The sequence below is a fragment of the Electrophorus electricus genome, chromosome 14, assembly GCF_041902795.1.
Source record: "Electrophorus electricus isolate QZ-2024a chromosome 14, ASM4190279v1, whole genome shotgun sequence".
NCBI lineage: Eukaryota > Metazoa > Chordata > Actinopteri > Gymnotiformes > Gymnotidae > Electrophorus > Electrophorus electricus.
Window position 1 is genome coordinate 17,670,650 of NC_137510.1, and position 26,238 is coordinate 17,696,887.

Here is a 26,238-nt window from a genome sequence, read left to right on the forward strand (position 1 = left end):
ATTTCACTATAAAGTGATGAAGGGTGGAGGTAAAACTTTAAATGGCCCTCTTTCTCTCTGTGCCTTTCTCTTTTTTTGCCGTGTTCTCTTATTCTCTCTCTCTCAATTTATTTATTTGATTCTTATACTCTCTCTCTTTCAGACATAATTCAGTGCAGAAAATTATCCTGTTTTTCATTTCTGTTACTTTAGTTGTACAGTGCCAGACATGCACTGTCAAAAAGAGATAATAGGCTACTGGCTATTCGAAAAAGTTTGCTTGTCAGACTGCTTTTGAGAAGTTACCTTGACAACCATGGGCAGAGGTCAGAAGATGGGCTAAAAGCTGCTGATTAAATTGCCCATTCTTTGCATCCCATTAGGAGAGGTGGGATTTTATTGTGTGAGTTTGTCAAGAGCTGATTAGGTATATAAGTGCAGGCTCTTTTTTTGCGGGGATCTAAGCGTTAAATGTTATGGTGTAGAATTTTGAATCAAACTTGCATGCAAGGTAAGGTGCAATTCACAGATATTTTGACTTTTCAGCAATCCCTGGGATGATAACATCTTGAGTAGAAGTGTTGATAATCCAGAGCAGTGCAGTTTCCCTTGTACTACATTGTGTACTCATGAACACTTTATCCAGTTGACATTAAGCATGAAAGATGGCATTAATGTTTCCCAAATTACTAAGTTTGTCAAAGGAAGTGTTACCAATGTTATTGTTTTTATGTGTTATGAGACCCAGGGCTGGTTGCTATACCAGCTAAGGTATAATGAATGGCCAGTATTCAAGGACCCCAAAAATGCAGTTTTTTTTCCTTATATTGCCAATGACATTCTCAGGGAGAAAAAAGTATCCTGTTCTTGTTTACTGATTTTATATATATATATATATAAATAACTGATTATATAACTATCCACCATTTTCCTGTTTTTTTAGACTCTTTCTCAACTGGATTAAATAGCTGGATAAGTGTTACCTGTTAAACTTTAAAGTTTGCTAACCATGATTGATGGCAGATAAGACAATAAGTATTAGGCATTAAGCCTGCCCAGTGCTATAATTGAAGTTATTGCTATTGCTGTCAGATGAACAGGTTAACATGTGAAGATGGTTGCAGTAATATTTAGGATTACTCTGTTTTGAAAGCTACTCTGTCATTGTTGAAAGATACATGCAGAGTCACCAGTTGTAACCTTTAAATGCTATGACTTAGTGCTCAGTGCAGAACTGCGGTAGGGTCCATAATGTTTTTTACCTATTTTGTATTGTTACTGTACCTGCTTTTCAAAGTGGTAGTATTTACACAGTCTTCACACAGTTAAGCTCATTCAAAACCTAAAGAGTCATCAGAAACAATCCCATGCTATGGCCATGGCTTTGACTTTAACAGTTCAAACTCGAAAAGACTAATCTTGAAAAATTTTTCAAGTTGTTGAACAGACACATTCAGTAGCTTCTAAAGGCTCCCTTTTTTGGAGTAACAGCCTTGTCCCTGTATCATTTTTGCTTCCTATTGATTTTTCTGCAGGAGCCTTTGTCACAGTCAACAACAATATCATGAATATTACCACCCAACAACATTATTGCCTGGTAGTTAGATGATATAGTTGTGCATTTGCAATTTGCAAGAAGAACTCATAAAACCTGGGAGCTGTCATTCAGCAGCTACTCTTGAAGATTGGGAAATCTGGTCAATAAGTGCACAAACTGATTTTCAGTGTATCAATTATAAGGAATCTGATATAGCATATCTAATATAGCACCACTGTTAGTGAATATAGCAGGATTGCAAATGCTTGTTGTAGCTTTTCACATGAAACTATTGATTGAATGATAGATTGCTTTCAAGGGGAGATTGCCCTTTTGTAACTTCCAATGAAAAGAGAGAGTTAGAATGCTACAAATTGCTACAAATTTGTATTGCTTTTACATTTTTTAAAATGTTATTTTATTGCTTTTGTTTGGTAATTGCTCTGCAGGGATTTTAGTGGCTGAACATTATGCATGTAGTAAGAGAAACACAGTGATGTGAAAATAGCATCAGTCACACGCAGTGTAATGGCCAGCACATGTTCCTGTGCTATGAAGCCAAAGTGTGAAGTGTGGGCAAGAGGCACATCAAAGAGTGGAAGTAATAAAAAGGTGCAGTTCCATACCAGGGGTGGGCGGGCATACAGACATGACTGTATCCCAAATGCAGCACCCAAGAAAAGAGAAGAGTCACCTTTGAGATGGAAATCACAAGGAGGTAGAGAGGGTGTCGGAGACAGTATGAAAAATTTAAAAGAACCTTTTGAGTCTTGATGGGCAATTGCTGTGAGCGAACGAATGAACAAGCCTAGAACTGCAATGCTCAGAATGAGATGTTTCGTCCAGAAAGATTATTGGGGGGAAAGATTGCTTGTCGAGAATAGGTGTCTCTACGGGTAACTGCAGATGTAAATTATAACCAGATGGGGATCTGAATTTATGGTACAATATGATACCGAGCACCAAATTTTGATAAAAATGTACTGGGTTGTCAGTGGTCAAGATGGAATGATAGCAGCATAAATTATATATAATTTAAGAAGCATGCATTTACAAATTCAGTTTCAATAAAATTAAATTATTAAATTACCACTACAAATCAGTGCCTATTCACAATACATTTTGTTAGACATGTTTGTTAGAATTGTATATGTAGCCACCAATTACATAAGAACATAAACCTGTGCAAGGCTTTGAGATTCAGTCTCAGATGCCATTAAAGTTTTAATTAATTTGTATCACGTCAGTTAGACCTTTTGTTGAACAGCTGTGTGCATAATGTAGTTATGTGACCCTGGGTAATGTAGATTGCATAAAGATGGCAGTAATAAAACAGTAGCTTTGGATCAAGTAGAGTAAAAGGCTGTTTATAGCCAACAGCATGTAAAAATGCAGTTTTCCTTAGTACTATGGTTAATTAACCATGTTGTTAAATAAACTGAAGCTGCATATATCCACATATTCTCTATTTATCTTTAGTGGAATTATTTTAAAAATTGTTCCATTCATTTAATTTCTCTTCCAGGTCTGTCAAAGGCATCATAGCATGTAGAGGTTTGAATTATGATCTAACTCTCAAGTTAATTCTTAATTAATTCCTGTTAGCCTATGGCTCTTCAGGGTAGTATTATTGGGATGTGTTGCCATTTTTGCCTTTTTTGTTGCCTTTTTGCTTTGAACTATATTAATTAGACAGCATTATTTTGAAACATTTCTTTTAATTCATCTTTTCTGCATGTTCTAGAATGCTATACCAAACCTGTCTATTCTCTGTGGACTTCATAATTAAGCTTTTGGCTCTACACTTTTGTCTTATATTGAAAGTGTTATCTATTATCTGTCTCTTTTCATTTCACTGTGTGTCTTTGAAATGGTACTTTCTTACTACCCTGAATGGTGATGCATCAGGCCTCCTCACTAGTAATACATTTATATAACTTTTGTGATGTAGTATTGATTGATCCAGTCTGATGAGTATGTTTAGGGAGACTTCAAACCTAATTTGCTTGTAATTTAACTTGTGTATGGGCATGTATAATAGCCCTGCTTCTTTTAAATTCACACAATCTTTTCTTTGAATTTCTGATAGTGTATTCAGGTGTTTATTTGACTGAGCAGCTAAAAGTATATTTCATTCTGTTGCTGTTATTACAACTCAGTGCTGTGCTGTTGTAGTTCTTTCTTACTCTCTGGGGCAAATTGCTTCACCTGACACTCCTAGAGAGTCAATGAGATTAGGGATTACAGTTCTCAAGCCTTCCATTTGAGCAATGGCAGCATATCAGTGCCAGATTTGCTAATTTAATGAGAAATAAGTGGGCTCTGCACCTGCAAACCTGGGTAATTTCACACTCTCACCAATCCTGTTATAGTTCCATATTGTTGGATGCATTCTTTCCAGAAACACATTTGTCAAGGAGGAGAGGTACTATTGGTACTATTTATGTTCTATAAATAGTGGTACTATCTTAAACTACAGGTGCTATAAATAGAGGTACTATTTGTTATTTTGCTTCCAACATAAATATTCAGTTGTGTTTGTGCATGTAATAAAAGTCTCTTTACTTACACCTGGTATAAATAAAATCCAGTGACTTCTGTCAGTGTAGTCTGTGAAGATTCTGGAAGAGATTTTAAGTAGATGGAACAAAGACGTCTGGCTTCAAGTTAAAAGTGTCAGTGAAACCCAAACCTTTGCATAATTAACAATGTTGTGGTGAATAGAACGTGTCTTGTTAGATCAGCCAGATCAGTAATAATGTGTGTGGAAAGCAGAGCCTCCTCTGTCTGTGTAAGTGGAGTGGCTAGTGTGCAACTTTGGTTCCCATGCTGGTTGCCAATGAGGGTGACACCTTGGGGAGAATAGCCAATCTGACAGTCTGCCTTTCATTTGTAATGGTGATGTGGATCAAGTGGTTTTCCATGCTTTGCCATCATTGCATTCAGTGAAAATTGATGTTTTTAAAATTAAAGGAAATGAAGTGGCCATTGAATGTGAGTTGAAGGTAGGTGTTTCTAATAAAGGGCTGGTGAGTGTGCACCATTGTTGAGCAAAAAAAAAAAAAAAACTTAAGTGATTTAGTAGTATTGTTCTAATTAATGAGTTCTTTTTGGTGGTGGCAAGAGTATGTCTGCCACCCGAGTGGTCTGCATAGGTGAGTGCCTGCGTACATGTGCCTGATTAGAAATCCCCTTCTTGTCATTGTAAGATAAGCAAGTCTCACTAAGAGACAGGAACAACTACTTAAAGCTGCAGTCTTTGCAGGAGACAAAGAAGCGATCATTTAGACAGCCAGCTGAAGCCCCAGTGCAATCATGTCTTTTCTTTTGCTCCTAAGAGTGGATGAGTTTAAACACTAACGTGAACTAATGGATAATTCAGATCTTATTCTGCATGCCTCTGTAAGCCCATCAAGGCCAGTACTGTAGCCTCTGTTTAAGACATGTTCTCATGTGGTAATAATGCTGTTGATGGTCTGTTTGCTAATATTTCCTTACTGGATTTTACAAAACATCAATCATAACTTGTTTTAAGAGGCTGGTAGTGGCCTTCTGGGTGATATTTATTATGTTACATATTTACTAGTGCAAATATGCAAATATTATGAGAAAAGAAAAAACTGCACAACCCCTAAACATTTTCCCCAACTGTGTGGTTTTGTCTAGACTGTATCATGTCATAATAGGCTGCTGTGACCTTGTTTTAGACAAGATTTTATATCTTAAATAAATGGTCACAATATTTAAGGTGAACCCTATTGCACTGTGTTCTTTGTTATTAACATTCCAGTTCAACCTGGCTCAACTGATGGACATAATTTTTACAAGTGGGTTCCTAAATGTTGCAGTAGGTCCTTGTTTGAAGTATGTTGTTAATTTTGGTAGAAGTGCTCCCTTGTATGCTAAGTTTAAATATTAAATTCGGTAAAGCTGACATGCATTATATTTGCATTATTTTGTGAATGCGAAGGAAATGGTAATGTATAAAAGCAGTTCATTTGTAATAGATTTGCACAAATAAAATAATTAGCAACTTGGGAGAGAGGGTGCTTAAGGAAAAAATTGAGAGTTGACGTCTTTCTTACTGTGGCTGGAATGGCACTTTGTTTTCCAGATGGAATGCTTAAAAGTGGCGAGTCTGTAAAGCCCATTTATGGTTGTCAAGTGACCATTCAGTCAGAGCAGGAGAGGCAAATGATGAAGCTTTACCGGCGGGAAGAGAAGAGGGAGAGAAAGAGGGAGAAACGTGGAGAGGACGGAGATTCCTCTGAAACATCGTTCCATTTTGACCCAAAGGAACTGAGACTGCAGAGGTAACCCCCCCCGGCCCATTCTCTCTCTCTCTCTTTCTCTCCCTGTCTCTCTCTTGTGCTCTGCCTCTCTGTTTCCCTCTTGCTCTCTTCCTATTGCACTCCCTACTTCTCTCATTCTCCCTCTCTCTTGCTCTCTTTTACTCTATAGGTCCCTCTGATCCTCCTTTTCATTACTGAACAGGCACCCCTCTACATATTTCATCAGTGTGTTGCATTGAAGAGCGAAAAAAAAAATAATTCTCTGATGAATGTGCATTCCAAACTTTTACCATGTATTTTTTTTTCTTCTGGAGCTTTGTACTAAAAGTTTAATTTCAGAAGATAAAAAGTGCAGCGATCTGGTTAATTAAAAATGTTGCCTGGCCAAATCTGCTGGAACATAAAGGGAAAGCTTAGTGGTGAGGTAAGGCTTGCTGACACTCACTGATGTACCTCACACCTCTCCTGTCTCTTCATCCTTTCTCCAAATCCTTTCATCCTTTCCATTTGCCCCTGATCCTAGTACTGCCTCTCTACAAAATAATAGAACATGCAGCAGCTGCATATCTAATCATCACTGAGAAATTCCCCACTCTTACACAAGCATCATTGTAATTTGAAGTTTTTGTGTTATTGTTTTGCTTGGTATGTTTGCATAGTCATTAGATATGCAACTATTCACTGTGATGCCTGAGAATCTTAAACTAGCCCTTTCCTTATTTCCTTAAGGTAATGACTTAAACAAGACCCTACTGAGGTCCTTACACCTTAGCAAATAACATGGGTGGCCTTGTTCTAAGAGATACCTAAAGTAACTGGAGAGATTAGACATTGATCCACAGCACCCCTCAGCTCTGTCCAAGCTGAGCCTTGGTGTTGACATGCATCTCTGAATACAGTAGCATCATGTATCGAATACCAGCTGGATGAGCTTCCCAGTGGCGGATTGGATTGCATTCCTGTTTACAGATTGGTTGAGTAAGGAACCTGAGGTGGTAACATTTCCAGCTTTGTTGTACAGAGCTAGTCATTGCATAATGGTTTAATTTTCAGTTTTACAGTGTCACCTGAGGTGAACTACTTTTTTTGTTTGTTTTTTTTTGCTGCTTTTATAGAGGTACATCATTCTCTAAATAGAACCCTTTCCACAGTGATTGGGTAATGTATCCTATTAAACAGGAATTGTCAGATTTAGAGGCAGTGCTAGTCTTCCAGTTGTTGTGTAATGTCTGCCCATTTGTCACAGTCACAGCCACATCATCTATATATCGCCTCTCCCTTTCAGTGGGGTGGCACTGTGAAGAAATCAAGGCTACTAACCACTCAGTGGTGCATGTAGTTGCTGGTGTGGGTTCACTGTACTTCACAGTTTCTGTGTGTTTGACAGTTTCAAGTCTAATACAGGAGAGTAGAGATTATCTTCTGTACCATGTTTGATGGGCCTCATGCTTGTGTGTGTGTGCGTGCGTGCGTGTGCGTATGCGCATATGCAGGGAACAGGCCTTGTTGACTGCTCGTCGATCTCCAGTGTTGGGTCGCCAGAGAGACTATGAACGCATCCACTACCCTCATGTGTATGACGCATATGCTGAAGCAAGCAAAACCTCTGCTTTCATTGGGGGCTGCAAGGTGAGACATTATTATAAGCTAAACATGCTGAGTCTGTACTCTACAGGGACAGTTTCATACCTGCTTAATTGTTTAATAGACGGACAATCTGCTGTATACCTCTAAGGTTTTCCACTCATTCATTTACTCAAAAAAGTCATCTTGCTTATTTATCACCCATTATCTCCCACTAGATTGCTAGTTTTATAGTAGCTTTATTTTAATTCTTAGTGGATCACAAATGATCTGGATAAAACCCAAGTTTTAATTGGTGCTTTTAACTGGAGTAGCACTGAGAGTATGAGGATGTGGCGGTGTGGCTATGGGTTTGTGTTTCAAGATGAATGCATTAGCTGCCTAGTTAAAGATGGAAATTTTCCTCACAGTAGCACCCATCAGCTCAGTTTTACATATGTAAAAGGAATGCATAACACAGCCCAGGACAGTATTACACAGCCAGCACCAGTCATTTTGAATACTGGTGACTGACCTTGGCTGCGATTGTGAGTGTTTGAGTTCATTGGGGTTGTGGGGAGCTAATGGATGGTAATGGTTCTGTCTCTTTGCCAGGTGGTAAATTGTAACTGGGTTTGGCTAATGCAGCCTGCTAATGTGTGTGTTTTTTTGTGGTGTGTATGTGTTTATTTTTTTGCAGATGCTGTTGCCTGAGGGCATCCAGAGAGAGAATAATAAGATGTTTGAGCAGGTTGATATCCCCCCAAATGAGCCCATGCCGATTGGATTCCAGGAGAAGCCAGTCTACATCTCAGAGCTGGATGAGGTTTGTGGTGCATCCTCTGTCTCATGCTGCTTATCTCACTCCTCTCTACATCACACTGATGGTGTACACTGCTTGTATTCACAATCGATAGACAGACTTACATGCTAAAATTGGGATTTGCTGTAGCCGCTAGATTACAACGCTTCAGTTGGTTGTGTGAGAATCTGTCATGCTGTACTCTGTAGTCCTCCAGTTCTTTTTGGCATTCCTTACTTTGTGTTGGTACTATAAATGACTGAGTAACAATATGTTTTATGAAATAGTTGTGTCTAGAACTGGGTAGTGTTAATTCTTGTACAGTAATACAGTTTTGAGGTAATGCCCCACTTTCCAGTACAAATAGGGGCAAATAAGGTTCGTGTCAGATGCTGGAAGACCAGGGCAATCTGATAGTGTGCTACTGGAACATATACAAGACATTCGTGAACAAGAGTGGAGAATAGAGGACTGTTGGAATGCTACTACACAAGTAATCCTAGTGTGAGAATGTGGAAACTATGCATGCATTGAAACTCAACATCTATACTAACCCAGAAACAACTAGTAGCTCAGTTTTCAAACATCCACAAGTGGCAACTGCTGTTACAACTAGAGATCAATGGGGTGCAGCACAAATGTCAGAGGGGAGATCTTATCCCCACACCCCAAAAGTGGGAACCAAGAGACAATGGGTCCATGCACTAAGCGCAACACAAGTGCTAGACAGACTACCAAGACTACTACCACAGACCAACCAGCTGATATATGCCACGGCAACAGTGATACCTGAGATGCTTGGCTACATGAACTTCATCAAGGAGCAGTATTGAGATGGAGAAGTAGGTTGGAGGCCAAGATAAGTGCAGCACAGTGAGAAGTATGACATGCTGTCCATACCTGAGGCCTTGGAGACTGCCAAGCAAATATTAACAGTTCTGGGAGCCAACCTGAAGATGCAAACAAGAGAAGTAGAAGCCAGGAAAAGAAACAGGATTTCTCAGAGGCAGGTTAATAGCATAACAATAGAGCCACCAAAGCTGGAAACTGTAAAATACTGGAAAGGCATAAAAGAGAAGGAGGTAACACGCATCAACAATGCCCAGTGGTTAGTGAAACTGAGAGCAGACCACAACAACCTCCCTGAACAGGATCCAAATAGTAACTCAAGACTGTAAAACTGTGCTCTGCCTGGATTGATTACAAGAAAGCCTATGATTCAGTGCCCCACACATGAATGCTTGAGGCTGTATAACAGTCTTTAAGAGCTTTCATCAAGAAATCAATGGGGCTGTTGAAGACGACCCTAGAGGCCAACTTCAAGCCAATAGCACAAGTCACCATTAAGTGTGGGTTTTACCAAGGAGATGCCCTGTCCCTGCTGCTGTTCTTCATAGAGCTGAACCCCCCTCAGTGAGCTACGGAATGGAGCAACCTCCTCTACATGGATGACATCAAGCTGTATGCCAGAAGTGTACAAGACATTGACTCACTAATCCATCTCACCAGGTTATACAGCAGCAACATTGGATCGTCATTTGGACTTGATAAGTGTTACAAAGAGAGGCAAGGTAGCTAGAACAGAAGGGATCATACAAATGTTGAGGGCAGCTACAAGGCCACAAGGAAAGCAGTTATAGCTAAATACCTACAAAGAGTTACGCAAATCCTGAGAAGTTAGCTGAGTTCGAAGAACAAGATTTGGGCTATCAACACCTGTGCTCTACCAGGCTTCAGATACCCCAATGGAATAATAAACTGGCCTCAGGAGGAGCTAAAAGACACTGACATCAAGGCAAGGAAACTCCTTACCATGCATGGAGGGTTTCATCCCAAATCCAAAAATCTGAGATTATACAGTAATGGCCAAAAGTTTTGAGACTAGCACAAATTTTGGTTTTCATAAAGTTTGCTGCCTCAGTTTTTATGGTGGAAATTTGCATTAACTCTAGATTGTGAAGAGTGATCAGATGAATTGCAATTAATTATCACTCTGTCATGCTGATTAGAAGAGCTTTAAAAGGGTGGTGGTGCTTGAAATCTTTTTCTGTTAACCATGGTTACCTCCAAGGAAACACGTGCAGTCCTCATTGCATTGCATCAAAAGGGCTTCACAAACAAGGACATTGCTGCTTGTAAGAGAGCACCTAAATCAACCATTTATCGAATCATCAAGAAGTTCAAGGAGAGAGGTTCAGTTGCAGTGAAGAAGGCTTCAGCGTGCCCAGGAAAGTCAAGCAAGTGCCAGGACCGTCTCCTAAAGAGGATGCAGCTATGGGATCTGGTCACCACCAGTGCAGAGCTTGCTCAGGCATGGCAGAAGGCAGGTGTGAGTGCATCTGTATGTACAATGAGGCTAAGGATTTTGGAGAATGGCTTGGTGTCAAGAAGGGCAGCAATGAAGCCACTTCTCTCCAATAAAAACATCAAGGACAGACTGACATTTTGCAGGAAGTATAGGGATTTGACTGCGGAGGAATGGGGTAAAGTTATTTTCTCTAATGAAGCCCCCTTCAGACTGTTTGGGACATCTGGACAAATGGTAGCACTCACCTTTTCTTCAATGGACAATCATGTGCCCTGTGTCATGCCAAAACGCCCTGAGTTTGCTCAGAATTTTGCCTAAGAACACTGTCATGAATGAGGAATGGTATCAAAACATCCTCCAAGAGCAACTTCTCCCAATGATCCAGGAGCAGTTTGGTGATGAACAGTGCTTTTTACAGCATGATGGAGCACCATGTCACAAGGTAAAAGTGATAACCAAGTGGCTCAGTGAATAAAACATTGAAATCTTGGATCAATGGCCAGGAAGCTCCCCAGATCTCAATCTCAAAGATAACCTGTGGTCAATCCTAAGAAAAGAGGGTAGACAGACAAAAACAGAAACTGTGATCAACTCCAAGCACTTATTAGAATGGGTGGCTATCAGTCAAGATTTTGCCCAGAAGCTGATATCCAGCATGCAAGGTGAATTGCAGAAGTCTTAAAAGAAGAAGGGTCAACAGTGCAAATATGAAGTCTGCTTGAACTGGATGTATATGTCAATAAAAAGTAAAAAAAAAAAACAAAAAAAAAAAAAAACTTATGAAATACTTATAATTGTACTTCACTATACCATATAAACACCTGACAAAAGGAATTAAAAGAAACAGAGGCAGTAAACTTTGTGAAATCCAAAATTTGTGTCCGCCTCAAAACTTTGGCTACGATTGTACCCCCGCATGGCGGGGGTAGGGTGAGGACTAGTGAGCATCAGAGCCACTATCCAGGATGAAACAACCAAGATGTTGGGTCCCTAAGCAAGACCCTTAACCCTCAAATGCTCAAATTGTACCGTCATAAACGTTGCATCAGCTAAATGCCATAAATGTAAATGATGGTCCCAAGTGACCAAGTACCTCAACAAATAGCTCAACAAGCTTATCGGGTACCTCAAACAGGAGAACCCCAAGGAGGATGGGAATGAGGAGGAGCAGGAACCATCATGGGAGAATAGACTCCTGCACAAAGTGGAAGTGGCTGATATGGAGAAGTCCTACCAATGGCTGGAAAAAGTTCGGTTGAAAGACAGCACAGAGACACTAATCATGGCAGCTTAAGAAAAAGCTCTGAATACAAGACTAATAGAGATCTGGAATCTACCACACCAGGCAGCAACCAGATGCCCCTAAGACAACACAGCACATAACAGTGGGATGCAAGATGCTAGCAGGCAGAGCATACATAGAACACCATAACCAAATGGCTGGCATAGTACACCGAAAAATCTGTGCTGAGTATGGACTGGAAGTTCCAAGGTCAAAGTGGGATACACCCCCAAAGGTGATGGAGAATGACTATGCTAAGATCCTGTGGGACTTCCAGATACAGACCAAAATGGTAATGGCTAACCAACCGGATAAAGTAGTGGTGGATAAACAGCAGAAGACAGCCATAGTGACAGATCCCAGTGACAGATGAGAGGAAAATCTCTGGTCAGCTGTAGCTGAAACATACCTAATAGCGTGTTCTACCTCAGCGAGCATGAATAACAGCTGCGATTCGATTTGGTGTGGACTGATGTGGACTGGATTGATGTGGACTGGCATTTCTGGATGCAGGTGACATTGCACAATATGGACTGATTTTATGGCATCTTATTTGTCGTTCCAGGTAGTATCCACATATTTTCAAGAAGAATCTGGGCATCTGGGGATTTTGCGGGCCAGTCCAGATGGGTGCATGCTCCTGAATGTTTATTAGGCCAGTCAGTCAGCCCTGGGAATGTGAAAATTGTCATCTTGGAATACAGGGATTGGAATATTATGTTCCTTGGCAAAATGAAGAGCAAAAGGCAAAACTTTTTTCTCCAGCAGCGCAACAAAAAGACCCATCTCTGTGTAATTAACCCCCCCCCCCCCCCCAAAAAAAAAAATCACAGAGCCTCCTCCAGCTTGAACCACACCTTGGATCCAGGTCTTATTGAAGGCTTAATGCAGTCTATGATGAACACAATGCCTAGCATCATTCACATACAGGCAGAAATCAGATTCATCTGACCAGATAATGTTTCCAGTCATGAACAGTCCAATTTTGCGTCTCTTTGCCCATTTTACCAGGCAACTTTGTGAACAGAATTGAGTAAAGGCCTGTTGCGTGTCCCTCTGCTCAGAAATTGTGAAGGACCTGCATTGACTTCTAGAAGCAATTCTTGCCTGAAAGCGAAGCGATTTTTATTCACAAGCCGTGAAACGGGATTTTTGCCGCTGCAGGTAGACCCGTATGACCGTGCGCTTCGGTACACCTGCAAATTCAGCTACTTTCTTCACACTATGGCCTTTGGCATGCCGAAATGCAAGCACTCCTTTTTGCCAATCATTAACTACTTTTTTGCTACTCATTTTTCACACATCGAGCGAGACTTCACTGCACTATACCAACTCATCTCAATCGCATCACACACCCTGCAGGTATTTTTTACCATGATTATACACATTTAACACCAAAATTGGGTGTGTGTGCATTTTCTGACTTGTGCAGCAGTGCTACTTTTACCATTTTGCCTCTGTAGTGATTTCCATGCCAATATCCATCTTCCCACTATACCCATATGTTTGATACCCATCAAACCTCTCTGTAATGTTTTCTTCCCATACATATCGGAAACACCTTAGATTTCTGCTGGGTGAATTTAGTGTTTAGTACCATGTACTTATAGCACTCAGATTTTTCTTGTTTTAATTTATAGCCCTACTTTGCAGAGATTGTATTAGTATGTTCAGGGGTTTGCAAATAGTTGTCTGTAGAGTACGAGGCCTACAGCATGTTGTTTTATTGAAGTGGTATTGGTGTAAAATGTTTTGCTCTTAATGGATCCTATTTTAGCCTTATTGTGTGCTCTTAACCAAACTCATAAGCTAACGGACAGGGTCACATCAGTCTACTTAGCCAATAGCAGACCTCTGGCTATAGGAGGCTCCACCTCCTCTCTGGATTCTCCTATGCTTATTCCCCCTCAGTGCTGTAGTCTTCTTTGATTCCTCAATCTTAATGACAGGCATGTGATCATGGATGGCTTACAGAGTGCATCCTAATTCTCAGGATCAGAGAGTGTGACGCAACAACCGGCAGAGTCTGAGGGTCTGAGCGGATTAATTAGTCATGCTTCTGACATGCTCGTTGTATTTTTGTTTGCTGGCTGAGGCTCGTGTGTGTGTGTGTGTGTGTGTGTGTGTGTGTGTGTGTGTGTGTGTGTGAGAGAGAGAAGGCACAGTTCACCAAGCAGGCTGTCATGTACAATATGCCCCCAAACCTCCGCCTTAGCCATGCCTGAGCAGCAGCCGTTTCCTGTCCCATAAATACACATATTGTTGGCAGTGGGATGTCAAGCTGGTGTAAGTCACTGTAAATCCATGTTAAGCTCTCAGCCTTTAGCATCATCACAGTGAGTGGTCGCTTCTGCTTTCTTTCTTCCCCTTAATTGAGACCTTAGCACCCCTCTACCCACCCATCCCCAATCCCCTCGGCTTTTAGCCGCCCAAACGCTTGAGCGAGCAGGTGTGAATGGCAGACACAACTGAATGAGCAAGTGAAGCTTGAAGCAGTAGCTTTTAGGAGCTGACACTGGCATCAAACATAATAAGTGGCCTGAAGAAGCAGGTAAAGTAGGGGAGGTGTTGCCCAGTCTCCCTAATGGAAGGTGGGGGTTATTCAGACCTGCCACAAGTGGCCAGTGTTTGCACTGAGGCTAAAAGAATATACGTTAAGAGGGGGGGAAGACAGCATAAAGGCAGAACCTCCCTTATTTTTGTGAGGGGAAAAAAATGGACAAGACTGATTTATACTCCTGCCCCTGGCACTTAATTTTGAGCTTTGTGTTTTCCACCTCCTCAGGAAGCCATTAATTACACCAATGAGTGAGCGCCGTTTTTCTATAGCACAATTCATGATGTGCCTTTTGCACTGAACTCATTGATATGGAAGTCGTGTTCAGTTGAGTGCCAAAAAGACTAACACGTCTGAAATATTTGTAAATGAAAGAATCCTTTTCTGTGAGGTATCCTCCTACAGCCAGAGCAGACTTCTGCTTTACTGTGGGCTTGATGGAGATTGATATGGAGGCTCTTAAGATGAGTTCTGCGAATTAACGGAAGTGGAGGAACAGCTCTATTCACTTAGCAAAGCTCCTGGAACGCTGCAACAGAGTGCTGCCTTCTTCTAAACCGGCATGGCGGAGTGGCTAATAAGTCTTTACTTTCGAAGGCAGGCCAAGAAGCCTGTCTGTTTTTCTTTTTAAGCACTGTGTGATTGTCATTTATTGAAAGCTATAATGGGCAACAGGGACATAGCAATTCGGCATGCTTTTAATAGCTCTGCGAAACATTAAAAGTGGAGAATTTATTAGGGACCCTTTTAACTAATGAATCATGAGGCCTACCGTCTTGCTCTCATCACATTGCTAAAAGCCTTCTTAATTTTTGTCAATAAATATGTGGAAGAGCTTATTTTGGGATGAATGCAGAATTCTACATACACATCTGTCCATAAACTCTCAAACACACACCAAATGGGATTAATTGTGGCAGCAAAGATAATCTTTTGATAATCACTACATAATATTTTTTTATAATCTGGTAATTTATCTGGAGCAGTAAAACATTTGTTCACAGTACTATCACAGTGTATTCCAAAGGTATTAGAACAGTAGTCTTAAATTGTCCTTATTCTGAACTTTTTGATTATACAATAAAAATAACACCTTTGACTATACTGGCCAAACACTTTTGGAAGCCACTTTGTGAGCACATATGTCCCGTCACTTGTACTGTTTCACTATGCTCTTTTTTAATACCTTCCTAGATGATAATACTTAAAGTTCCACATTTGTTGGATACCGATAAGGGTCTTTTTCAGCACAACAGACACAGGCACTGTGCCTACTGTATTGAAGTTTAATGACCTTAATGCATTTCAAAAAGCACATATAAATTTTGCAAACAAGTGGCTCCAACCTTAAACCACATGCATCAGGAGAATGCACTATATCTCGTGTTTTTAAGTTGCAAGAGTCATTAACTGCAATTTTGTACTGTGTAACAGCCTGCAAACAAAGCACTCTACATGAAACTCCAAGGTCTTTTTAAAAAAAGCTTGCAAGTACTTGAAGGACACAGATGGTTGAAAGAGTCAAATATCCTCGCCAAGTCTTGTTCCTCACAGTAGTGCAAACTATCTACATAGTTCCACTTCTTACAGTGTGGAAGATGCATGTGGGTGTGTGTGTGTGTGTATACACAAATATATACACACACACACAGATATATATATATATATATATATATATATATATATATATATATATATATATATATATATATATATATATATATATATATATGGATAGATATATATATATGGATAGATATATATATATATAGATAGATAGATAGATAGATAGATATTTGATATACAAGTATATACAACAGTTCCTTAGCAAATGTGTGTTTAGTATTTTTGGTCAGTCTTGCAAAGCAGGTGTGAGAATAAAGAGCACATTCATCTCCCCCAGCAATGGACACACACAGAGACCTCCTGCAGAGTCCACTGAGTTTGGCACATCACTGTTCCTTCACCATTATTTTTACGCTCAGGTTAAGCCACGACACAACACACAAATGATGATCCAAAAAAGTGTATTTTTGTTTGTATCGCAAAGTTGGGAAAAGACATCTAAAAAATGCCCATGGAATTCCTCACATATGGTACCTTTAAGGCTCTAAGAGATACACCACTACAACCACTACACTTCAAGATGGTATCTACTAACAAAGCTTGTTGGCTTGCGACAGCTGCTCTCTTACATGGAAGTGTATTGTCCAGTTTGAGCTGGCTTTGCTGCTTGTAAGATATAGGATGTGTAGGATTTCAGAAGTATTGCTTTCAGAAACCAGAGTTTCCTAGGCTTGGGCAGTACTTGGTCCAAATGCATGGAACAATTGAACCTTCAGTTTCACACTTGCTCCAAACATTTTTCTGGTTAAAAAATGTTTGTGCCTGGCATCCTTGGTAGTTCAGAGTTCCAGAGAAGTGCTGTTGGATGGAAAGGCCATGCCAATTCTTTTTATTTTTTTTCTTTTACTTTTCTTTTTGTTTATTTTACTTTTTCTTTTTTTTTTTTTTTTTTGGCCACAACCAGAAGAGATTAAATGTATCGCTGGCTCTCCTTGCAGTTTCGAAAAGATGCTTGGATCCAGCTAGGGTGCCTGGTAACTTACAGAGAGAGTTCAGTGAGATTATTCAACAGGTGTGCTTGAGGGCACTGTGCAGTCTTTTTCTAACAGTTTCCCTCCAAGCATGCAGTTTCTGAAGAATTCTACTTATTTCTTAGATCTGAGTGTGTTGGCAGTCTCACATGGAGGATGGTGTGAAGGAACTGAATGTAATTAACATTCATGCATATTTGAATATGGAGGAACACTACAACAATCTCCTGTTCCGGCAGCTTCCGTTTCGAGTAGGAGAGAGATGAGAGACCTTGCCTTTCAGCCAAAGTTAGCCTTTGTTGATTTTCAGTCATATTTTTGTTTTTTGAAGTTGGGTTTGACAGTCTGGTCCACTATTAATATTTTAGATACATGGGTTATTTCAGCACAAAAAGTTGTTTTTCTTTTCTTTATGCAGTTGTGGGGGGTGGGGGCAGTGGGCCCGTTTGCTGGGTGGCACTGGGCTGCTCGTGTGCTCCTGTTTTTGTGCAGGATTTGGGCTCCTCTTGGACAGTTGCCTGAGGATGGGGTGATAAATTACTCCTCTCTTCCTCTGCTTTTTTTCCCCTCTCTCCCTCGCTTCCTGCAGTTGTGCTGAAGGGAAATGAATGGGTCTCCTGTTTGCTGCATCTGCATCTCACAGTCTGTCAGATACGGTGCATCTGCTGTCTAGGTCTCGGGTTTTTCTGTGGGTGGGTGGGTGGGTGGTTGTTTGTGTGTTTCAATAAAAAAAAATGTCAGTTTTATTTATGCACTAGTGTGTATTCATTTTCCTGTGTTTGTGTGTGTCTGTGTGGGTATGTATGCGTGGCTCAGACAGGTCATTTTGTGCTGTGTGGGTTTGAGAGAGGCAGATAAGCTGTTTGCTAAGACTAGCAATTAAAACTTGATCAAGCCTGCAGTTCAAATGGAATGAAATGGAACCGAAAAGTAATTAAATGGATAGCATGCAAACAACAACAATGATATCTCTTAGCTTTCTATTACCAGTGCTGAGAATTTAATTATTTGTAACAGCTTAAACATATACATGGCTGTGCATCCTCTCAATTTCATACACTAAGACACACACAACACACCCCCACCCTTACAGAAATTTGCACTATATATATAGTTTGTGAGGATAAGCATCCAACTTACTGGTACATTTTTTTCTGATTTTCATTTGCTTTTTAAGACTAGAATACTTGGGAAGAGAGGCCCCATTGACTGGGCTTTGAATGTTGCTATAAAATCATTCCTACTATCTATGAAGCTCCAATTAGTGTGTTTAAAGTCACTCGGGGTTTGAGGATGTATTCCTTCTTCCCCCACTCAGCACATATGGTCGGATGCCTGTGCACCACATAGCTAATTAGACTGTCAGGTTCTGCTGGACTTACAGAAGACTGCTTTGGGTTGAATGGAACCACACCTTCTTCCCCCTCTCCTACTCATATGCGTCCTCTTATTCACATACAAACAGGTGCAGTTTCAAGCTATGCAATTTAATAAAAATGATAGTGGTGTATTTTTAAACATTCCTAATGTTTAAACATGTATTTTACCATAGATCCTTAAATTTGACAGTATGGTTATATGGTACATATTACTATATACCATGGATATATGGTACATATGTCTTATAACACCATATATATGGTAGTTTAAAGTTGTCTGGGCTTTTAGGTAATGTAGTCACCTTGTATTTATCTACTCGAGCTGTCATTCCTGTACGGTTTCACCCAATGTTGATGTGAATTCCACTTAAAGCTGATGTTCTGTACTGTATTTAATGTTTACTGTTTCCTTTCAAATCCAGTGTACAGTACATGACTAAAATGACAAATATTGTCACTAGCCAAATAGTTACACACTACAATATATATCCATACTCTTTTGCATTGCTTTTTATATTTGTGAACTTCTCCAAGTGAAGACTTGTAGAAGTATGGTGAAACACATGTGACTTGTGAAGCCTGATGGATAAAGTTAAGTTTGTGCTTTCAAGTGTAAGGTGTCGTTCCCCACCCCGAGAAAAGAGGTACTCTTCGAAACATCAGACACTGAAAGTATGTTTGACACTTTGCTGTTGCTTTAATTGAATTGGAGTCTTACCTGGTGATGTTAGGTTTAAATCTGAACAAATGTTAATAGGCCGCCAACGTGACAGTATCCTCATTCAGGAGGGGCTTGATCAAAAGCCTGCTTAGTACAATGATTACCAAAGTTCGACCAGCCAGAACAAGCCTGCCATGATTTGAGTTTTAAAGACTACTTTTGGCAGATTTCCTATCTGCTTTTTGTTTGTTGCACTATATATGTGTCAGCAGATGGCTTACATGGGGGCTACACTACCTTGCAGAGTTTACATTGGCAGCTACAGGAGCACTACTGAAAAACAGCCCAGTTTGCCTCTACTTTTTAAGTGGCAGTTCACATATATTTGCATAATAATGCAAAGGATACATAACAGAAGGAGGGGAAAGCGCAAACTGTTTTTTTTTTTTGTTTGTTTGTTTTTTTTTGGTGATCATTACATGATGCTAAGTCTGTATTTACAACACTTTTGCATTACCTCAAGTTGAACATTGGGGCATGCATGCATTTGCATGTATTTGAATGATTAAAGAGTGCAGGGACCACAACTGTTCGTTACAAACGGACGAAGTCAATAAATCAAAACGATGGATGCTGTTAAAATTAGTGTGCCTGCTTAGTCGGCACAGTGACACAGTCCTGTGCAGGAAGTGAAGGAGAGAAGATGAGAGCATCAGGCTCCTAATTCAGGTATGAATATTTATAAGTCCATGCTCTAAGGACCTGCCCCTTAGAGAAATAATTGGTTGGACAGGCAGAGGCTGGCATTGCCAGGCTGCTGAGAGCAGTACAAGGATTCACCCTCTTCATTTGTTTACAGAGAAGGGCAATGAAAAGCCTTCAGCTAATACCACACTAAGAGCAGTTTTATAAATGCAAGAACACCCGCTGCCAGTTTGGGGCTAATGGGACTAAGTGTGCCTTTTTAGCAGTGTTCCTTTTGGTATAAAATAAATACTGTGATTGTACAACAAAACATTTTGAAACCTTTTCTTTCAGTCGTGGTATCCCTTAGCAATCCTGCCTGACTGCTTTCTGAATAAGACCAACATTTATCTCTCTAACACTAAAGGAAAGCTTCAACTGGCTTCACATGTGTGGACTTGAATCAGTAATCCAAAAAACCCTTGTATTACTTAGTAATAACCATAATATATATTATCACTCTGTATTCATTAAAAAAGAAGCCAAAGCAATATTATATAAAACAATTATGCAAGTTTTACCACAGTAGAGCCCATGCAAAATTCATCTTTTAGTTTTTAAATCTTAAAACATAACCTATGACAAACTATTTGGTTTAACAGAATATTTGTTTACTAAAATGTTTTCTGCAGCTCAGCAAATTATTCTGTTTAAAGGAGAAAAAAATTAACAAATAAGTAAAAGACAGGTCAGTTGAGACGAGTAAATTTCAATATATTTGTCACACTTTGTAATTATTCACTATTCTCCCAAGAGTGCTGCTGTTGCTGGTGGTGGTGATGATTATGATGGCATGACTGTCATAATAGCTGCAAAACTCAATGACTTTATCTAGCGCAGATGAGAACACCCCCTCACTAACACTGAAGTGGACCACTTTAGGTTTTCCCCACAGGCTCAGTAGAGATACTCCTCAGTGGCCCTGCCTGCCTGTCAAAAACCCACGCTCCCTCATTTACTCACTTCACAAGCATCCTTCATCTTTCCCTGGATAAGGTGGACTCTAATAAAGTTGCTCTTTGGTGCATTAATATTTTTCCCTTTCAGTATCTATTTCTTCCTGTCTTATAACCTCAAAAAGACACACACACTTTTTAAATGAGCACTGGAGTGAAACATGGGCGCGAAGAGAGCAATCAGATATTTTTAATGAATCCTTAAATAAATGACTCTGTTGCCTGAGCCATTGACATTCCTGACCAGATGCATGAAAGAGGAAGACAGAGGGTGTTGCTTAAAGAGCAAGTTAGTACTTTGAAGTGCTATTCATGCTATCTTCATAAATCGTTGAGCATAGACACTTTCGACAGTCCTCTTGCCGGCTCCTTCCTTAGGAGCTGGTACAGGCAGGTCTCAGTGGTTGTACGAGTGGATTTATGAGTTATTAATTACATATGTTGGTTCTCTTGGTCACTGCTGATCTCAGCCCACTCTTAGACTCCAAGAAGGAGAAAAGCAGTGAAAAATATCTGCTCTCAGCAGTAGCTTAAGTGCGCTCCCCATGGCAGCAGCCTTCAGAAAAGCCCCTTCATTCCTTATCAGGCATTTGGTGAGATTGAAGGCTGTCACCCCCAGAGTGTTGTCATGGCGAACCTGGCCAGTGTAGGCAGATTGATTGACAGCTTGTGACGCTGCTCGGAACTGCTCCCTCCTCCACAGGCTCGATGGTCTTTTGACACGCAGCTGCTTACTCCAGTGCCGCATGTCCTCCCGGCTGCAGGCTTGGAAATGCTAGCTGGAGATTAATTGGTCTGACATGAGACATGGAACTGTCTCTGTGCAGGCCAATGTTGCTTTTGGATCATGCTTATACTTGAACTGAGAGTGTAGCTGGTTTAATAGTTGAGAAGATGATTTGTTTGTGTGTAAAGATTTGCAAACTTGTTTGCTTTGAGTGCAAATGGAGAGGGGCTGGACTCCTCTGATGCTAGCCAGATAGAAGCCTAATTAGCTCTGGACTGTAGTACGGTACTTACGTTTTGGCTAACACTCTTCTTGGCCTGTTCCTTTCTCCCTTGTATCATATGTGTCTCACACTTGTAGCTGCACCCCAGCTGGTGTGGAGTGAACAAGTTTGGTAAAATGTGGAAGATTTTCAGTTTCCCCAAGAGCCTCTTTCAGACTTTCAGTTTAAACTAGCCATGTTGTCAATTTATTGTTTCTTCTTTTTCTGGTCTGTATTATTTGTTTGGTGCATATATGTATCCTTAGTTGTCTGCTTTATCCAGTAAATTAAAATTGTAATACCATACTTCTTTCTTTCTTTCTTTCTTTCTTTCTAGATTGGGCAGCTGGTATTTAAGGGTATGAAGAAGCTGAACAGGATTCAGTCCATTGTGTTTGAGACAGCCTACAATACCAATGAGAACATGCTGATCTGTGCACCAACTGGTGCTGGCAAGACCAACATCGCCATGCTGACAGTTCTGCATGAGATCCGCCAGCACCTGCAGCCCGGTGGGGTCATACGCAAGGACCAGTTCAAGGTATACCAGTGTTCTTTCCTAATGCCCACAGGTCAAGAGTTGTTCCCCACTGCATCCCACGCCTCCTCACTAAACCAGTGCCTGACTGCTTCCTTGGGATTTTTTGGATAGATGGGAGGGTATAAACAGGCAGCGTCCTGTAAATTGCATGTGCGCACACAAACAATGCCAAGTGGAATGATGATAGGCAGTCTTCATACATCACCATTAAACTTTCTCAGACTTAGTGGACGACATCATATTTCACTGCATGTTATATTGTGCTGGTTGCCAAGGAACAAATGATACTGTGATGTTCATTCATTTATCATGTGCTCGCTCTCTATTCCTTCCTCCCCCACTTTCTCCCCTCCCCTTGAAACTATAGATAGTATATGTAGCTCCGATGAAGGCCTTGGCTGCTGAAATGACTAATTACTTCAGTAAGCGTTTGGAGCCACTGGGCATCACTGTCAGAGAGCTCACTGGGGACATGCAGCTAAGCAAAGTGGAGATTCTCCGCACGCAGGTAACACATGCAAACACAGTCATTTTGTTCAGTCGTATTTCAGTACTGGCAAATGGAATATTTTGCACTTTTGTGGAAATTAGACCATAATGCAGGGTGACTTATAAGATCTAATTTACCTTGATTATAATTGTTGAAATGTAAGCATTTAGTAAAGAAGATATTTATCTCCCTTCGGTTGTTCTTGTGCTGAATAGTTCGCAGAATTAATTTTTGCAGCACTCAGTGTGATGAGACGTTATATCTAGCTGAGCATACAGCTGACCGAGCCATTAGATGCTGGCGCTTATATTCCTAATAATTTTGTAGAAAAGACCAAATGAGACTACATCGAGAATATCATGCTGTGCATACTTTGTTGTTAATACAGCCAGATGTTCAGGAACCAAAGATAGGCAGGAAGAAGGAGAATGTGATTCAGTCTCTAAAAGGAAATTGCACCCGTTGATCTGGACATGGTTTGGCATTGAGGTCATACACAGAACAAAGCGCGGTGTTTTGTACATTGTGTACGCTCAAATAAGATAGCTGCCAAGTCTAGCAGCATGACCAGCATGTTGCATCACTTCACACAGTGCAGTGTGCAATACGAGGGATGCGGCAGACTATGTGGGCCTCTCCCACCACCATGAACACAGCCACATCACTGCACTGCCAAGCTAAAAGAGCTTTTCTCCAGAGCAATGTAAAAAGAGTGGGAAGTGGGTGAGAAGAAGAAACCGCTGTACTTACACATTTAATAGCCAACGATCTGTTTCTTTTCAGAGCTGTAGTGAAAAGAGGGTTCAAACAGCTGCTTAAGACAATTGACTATAGACACAATTTACCAAGCCATACATTCTTTGCAGAGGAAACTCTTCCAAAGCTGTATGTTTGGGTTTGTGAACAACTGTCTGTCAGGCTCTCCAAAATCACTTAGTTTGCAACCACAACTGATCTTTGGTCAAGCAGATACTTTAAGTCCTAAATCAGCATTACTATACATCTCTTGGAAGACTAGCAGCTGAAGTCAGCTTGTCTTCAAACAAGCTACCACAGATAACACAGATGAATTCATAGCAGAGGGATTACTTCAGGCACTTGCGTTTTTAGAAACCAAGAGTGGAGAAACCAGTATGCTTCATTATCAATAATGGTACCAGCATGATTAAAGCAATATAACATTAGAATTTGGAAGGATTAGTGCAAGAACTAATTTTTTATTTTTATTTTTTAATCTGGGCACTGTATTGTGTGACATCAATCAGCTCGTAAAAAAGTGGCTTTGCAAATTACATTTTGTAAAATAAATGCCATTCACATTCGTTGTGAATCTGACCAAAATGGCTCTTCCAAACTTTGTGAGAGAATACAAATATCTAGAATACTTCTGTTGTGATTCAGGAAAAATATCCAGTCCTATCAAATGTTTTAAATTACACAGTGACCTTAATGTTCTCCTTCTTGTATGCTGTAAGGCATGCTCATCCACTGTAACAGTGTGTCCTATCCTCTTTGTTCAGCAGCATGATGTAGCCATTTATACTGGTTTATATATTAATCATGTAAAGGGCATAAGTCTAAGATTGGCTATTTTCATTTATACATATTATGCCAAGATGGGTTACTTTTATTATGTGAGTTGTGACAAAGGAGTCTTCAGTTGTTAAAACCTAGCAGAAAACTGGAAACCATGTTGGTTCAGATTCATATGAAACAGAGGTCTCACTGCCACCTGCTGCCGCTCTCCACTCAGCACTTACACAGCTGCTTTCTATGCAGGTGAGGGGAGAGCTGCGTTATTAGTGGAGTTGGAAAATGTTCTTTAAAACTATTTTTTTTCCTTCAGTAATGTAAAACTATGATTATTCACCTGGTGGATATTTTTGCTTAGATTTTTTTTTTTTCTTTCATTCATGGTGGGGCTTCTGCATTGTTTAGGAATTGTAATCGATTTACAAAATTGGTATTGACCCCAGAATAAACAAACAATTCCACACCCTAGCGTGGATGAATGAGGGAGACGGCGAGATGAGTGTTTGGATGGATGTAGGTGTGTAAGCGGGAATGGGAATGTGTATGTGCTGACGGACGCCTGCTGTCAGACTGGGTTTGGCTCGTAATGAGCTGAGGCTGCGGTTGTTTTCATCACAGCATAGCTCCTCAGATAAGAGAAGACAGAAGCGGCAGGCTGGTAAAGAGATCAGTCTGGGTTCAGACACTCTCATGATCAAGGGCCAGATAACCAGGCCTCTTAAACACAGACCCAGAAAAATCGCTCAGTCTCCACACACACTGAGCACAGGCTTCAGCCAAATATTAGCTCTGCTGTTCATTGTCTCTTGAAAATTGTATTCTCTCTTTCTCTCTGTCTCTGTCTCTTGATCTCTGTCTCATCATTCCAATTGAGAAAAATGTTGTAGAAGTACACTGATCTATGGATGCCTTGCATTAAAAATGGCTTAGCTGCTTGAATCTAGGAGAACGATCTAGAAGAATGGAATTGTTTTTTAACTACAAAAACCTTTTTCTTTTTGCATTTGTCTGGGGAAGAAAGCACACTGATAACACAGAGTTCTTTTGAATTACCTGTATAACCATGAATAACACTTACTAGTGTTCAAAACCCAGATTTCACGCCATGTGAGTAGGCTAACATCAGATAATTTAATTTCTGGCTTTTTAACATCCACATGATGTTAAAAACTGTATGGATGGGGGAGACTGATTTTAATTGCACCTCTTGTATCCAAATATTTCATAAAACCATTATTACCAGGTAAACAGAATTTTTGCCATCATTACTATTTTTTTTTTTTTTTTTTTTTTTTTTTTTTTTTTTTAATCGGAGCAAACTTTGCCTCATGAGTGAATGCCTAGATGGATGCTTCCTTTTCTTCATGGCAGATTTAATTCATTTCTCAATTTGCTTGCTCTTTGCTTGTGTGTGGCAAGTTTTGCAAAAGATTTCTTATTAAAGTGTCCCCCTCCTTACAGAAGTGGTGCCTCTAGTCTTACTGAAGTATGTGCCCTGCTGGATATGCCTCTAGTTTGCTTCTTTCTTTTGGCTTTAATCCTGAAATCATTCCAGGTCTCTGTAACCTAGAAGACTGTAGGCTTTCAATTTAAAATGAAGAATTGGCTACAGTGCCCTTGGGTAATGATTGTCTTCTTTTCTGATCTATGCTGTTGAGAGCCTTATCCTTAAATTCCTCAGTGTGCTCTTGTTTGGTCAGATTTGCTAATGGTTTTATGAGCGAATGCTTGCAGTCTTGCATGACTGCTCTTCTCTGCTTGGTACATTTTGTTTTACTTTAACAAAATCACTAGCAAGTTGAGTCCATGTAATCAGGATTGCCCTGTGCATCAGTGCAGACTGAACATTCTGAAAAAGATAATTAAGTCTTGAGTTACAGCAATGGTGTCAAACTTATCATAATGTGTCTGAAACGCATCATAATCCACATTTTTCAGGAGTCTGGGAGGTTTGCAAGTAAATGTTATTGACCAAATTATTGAATTTATTTTAAAATGTTTCTAGCTGCTTAAGGCAATCCGTCAAGT

General features: G+C 40.2%; 1 protein-coding gene across 3 annotated transcripts in view; it reads left to right on the forward strand.

The window, feature by feature from the left end:
* ascc3 (activating signal cointegrator 1 complex subunit 3) overlaps positions 1 to 26,238 on the forward strand; it is a 105,194-nt gene that overhangs the window by 16,752 nt on the left and 62,204 nt on the right. For all 3 annotated transcript variants that reach the window (XR_014116799.1, XR_014116800.1, XM_027015427.3), the window contains exons 6-10: positions 5,631 to 5,829; positions 7,302 to 7,437; positions 8,072 to 8,197; positions 21,984 to 22,187; positions 22,555 to 22,695. Coding sequence is in view for 1 of the 3 variants with exons in the window: in XM_027015427.3 (XP_026871228.2) it covers positions 5,631 to 5,829; positions 7,302 to 7,437; positions 8,072 to 8,197; positions 21,984 to 22,187; positions 22,555 to 22,695 (806 nt within the window). In the remaining 2 variants the exon portion in view is untranslated. The remainder of the gene's footprint in view (positions 1 to 5,630; positions 5,830 to 7,301; positions 7,438 to 8,071; positions 8,198 to 21,983; positions 22,188 to 22,554; positions 22,696 to 26,238) is intronic.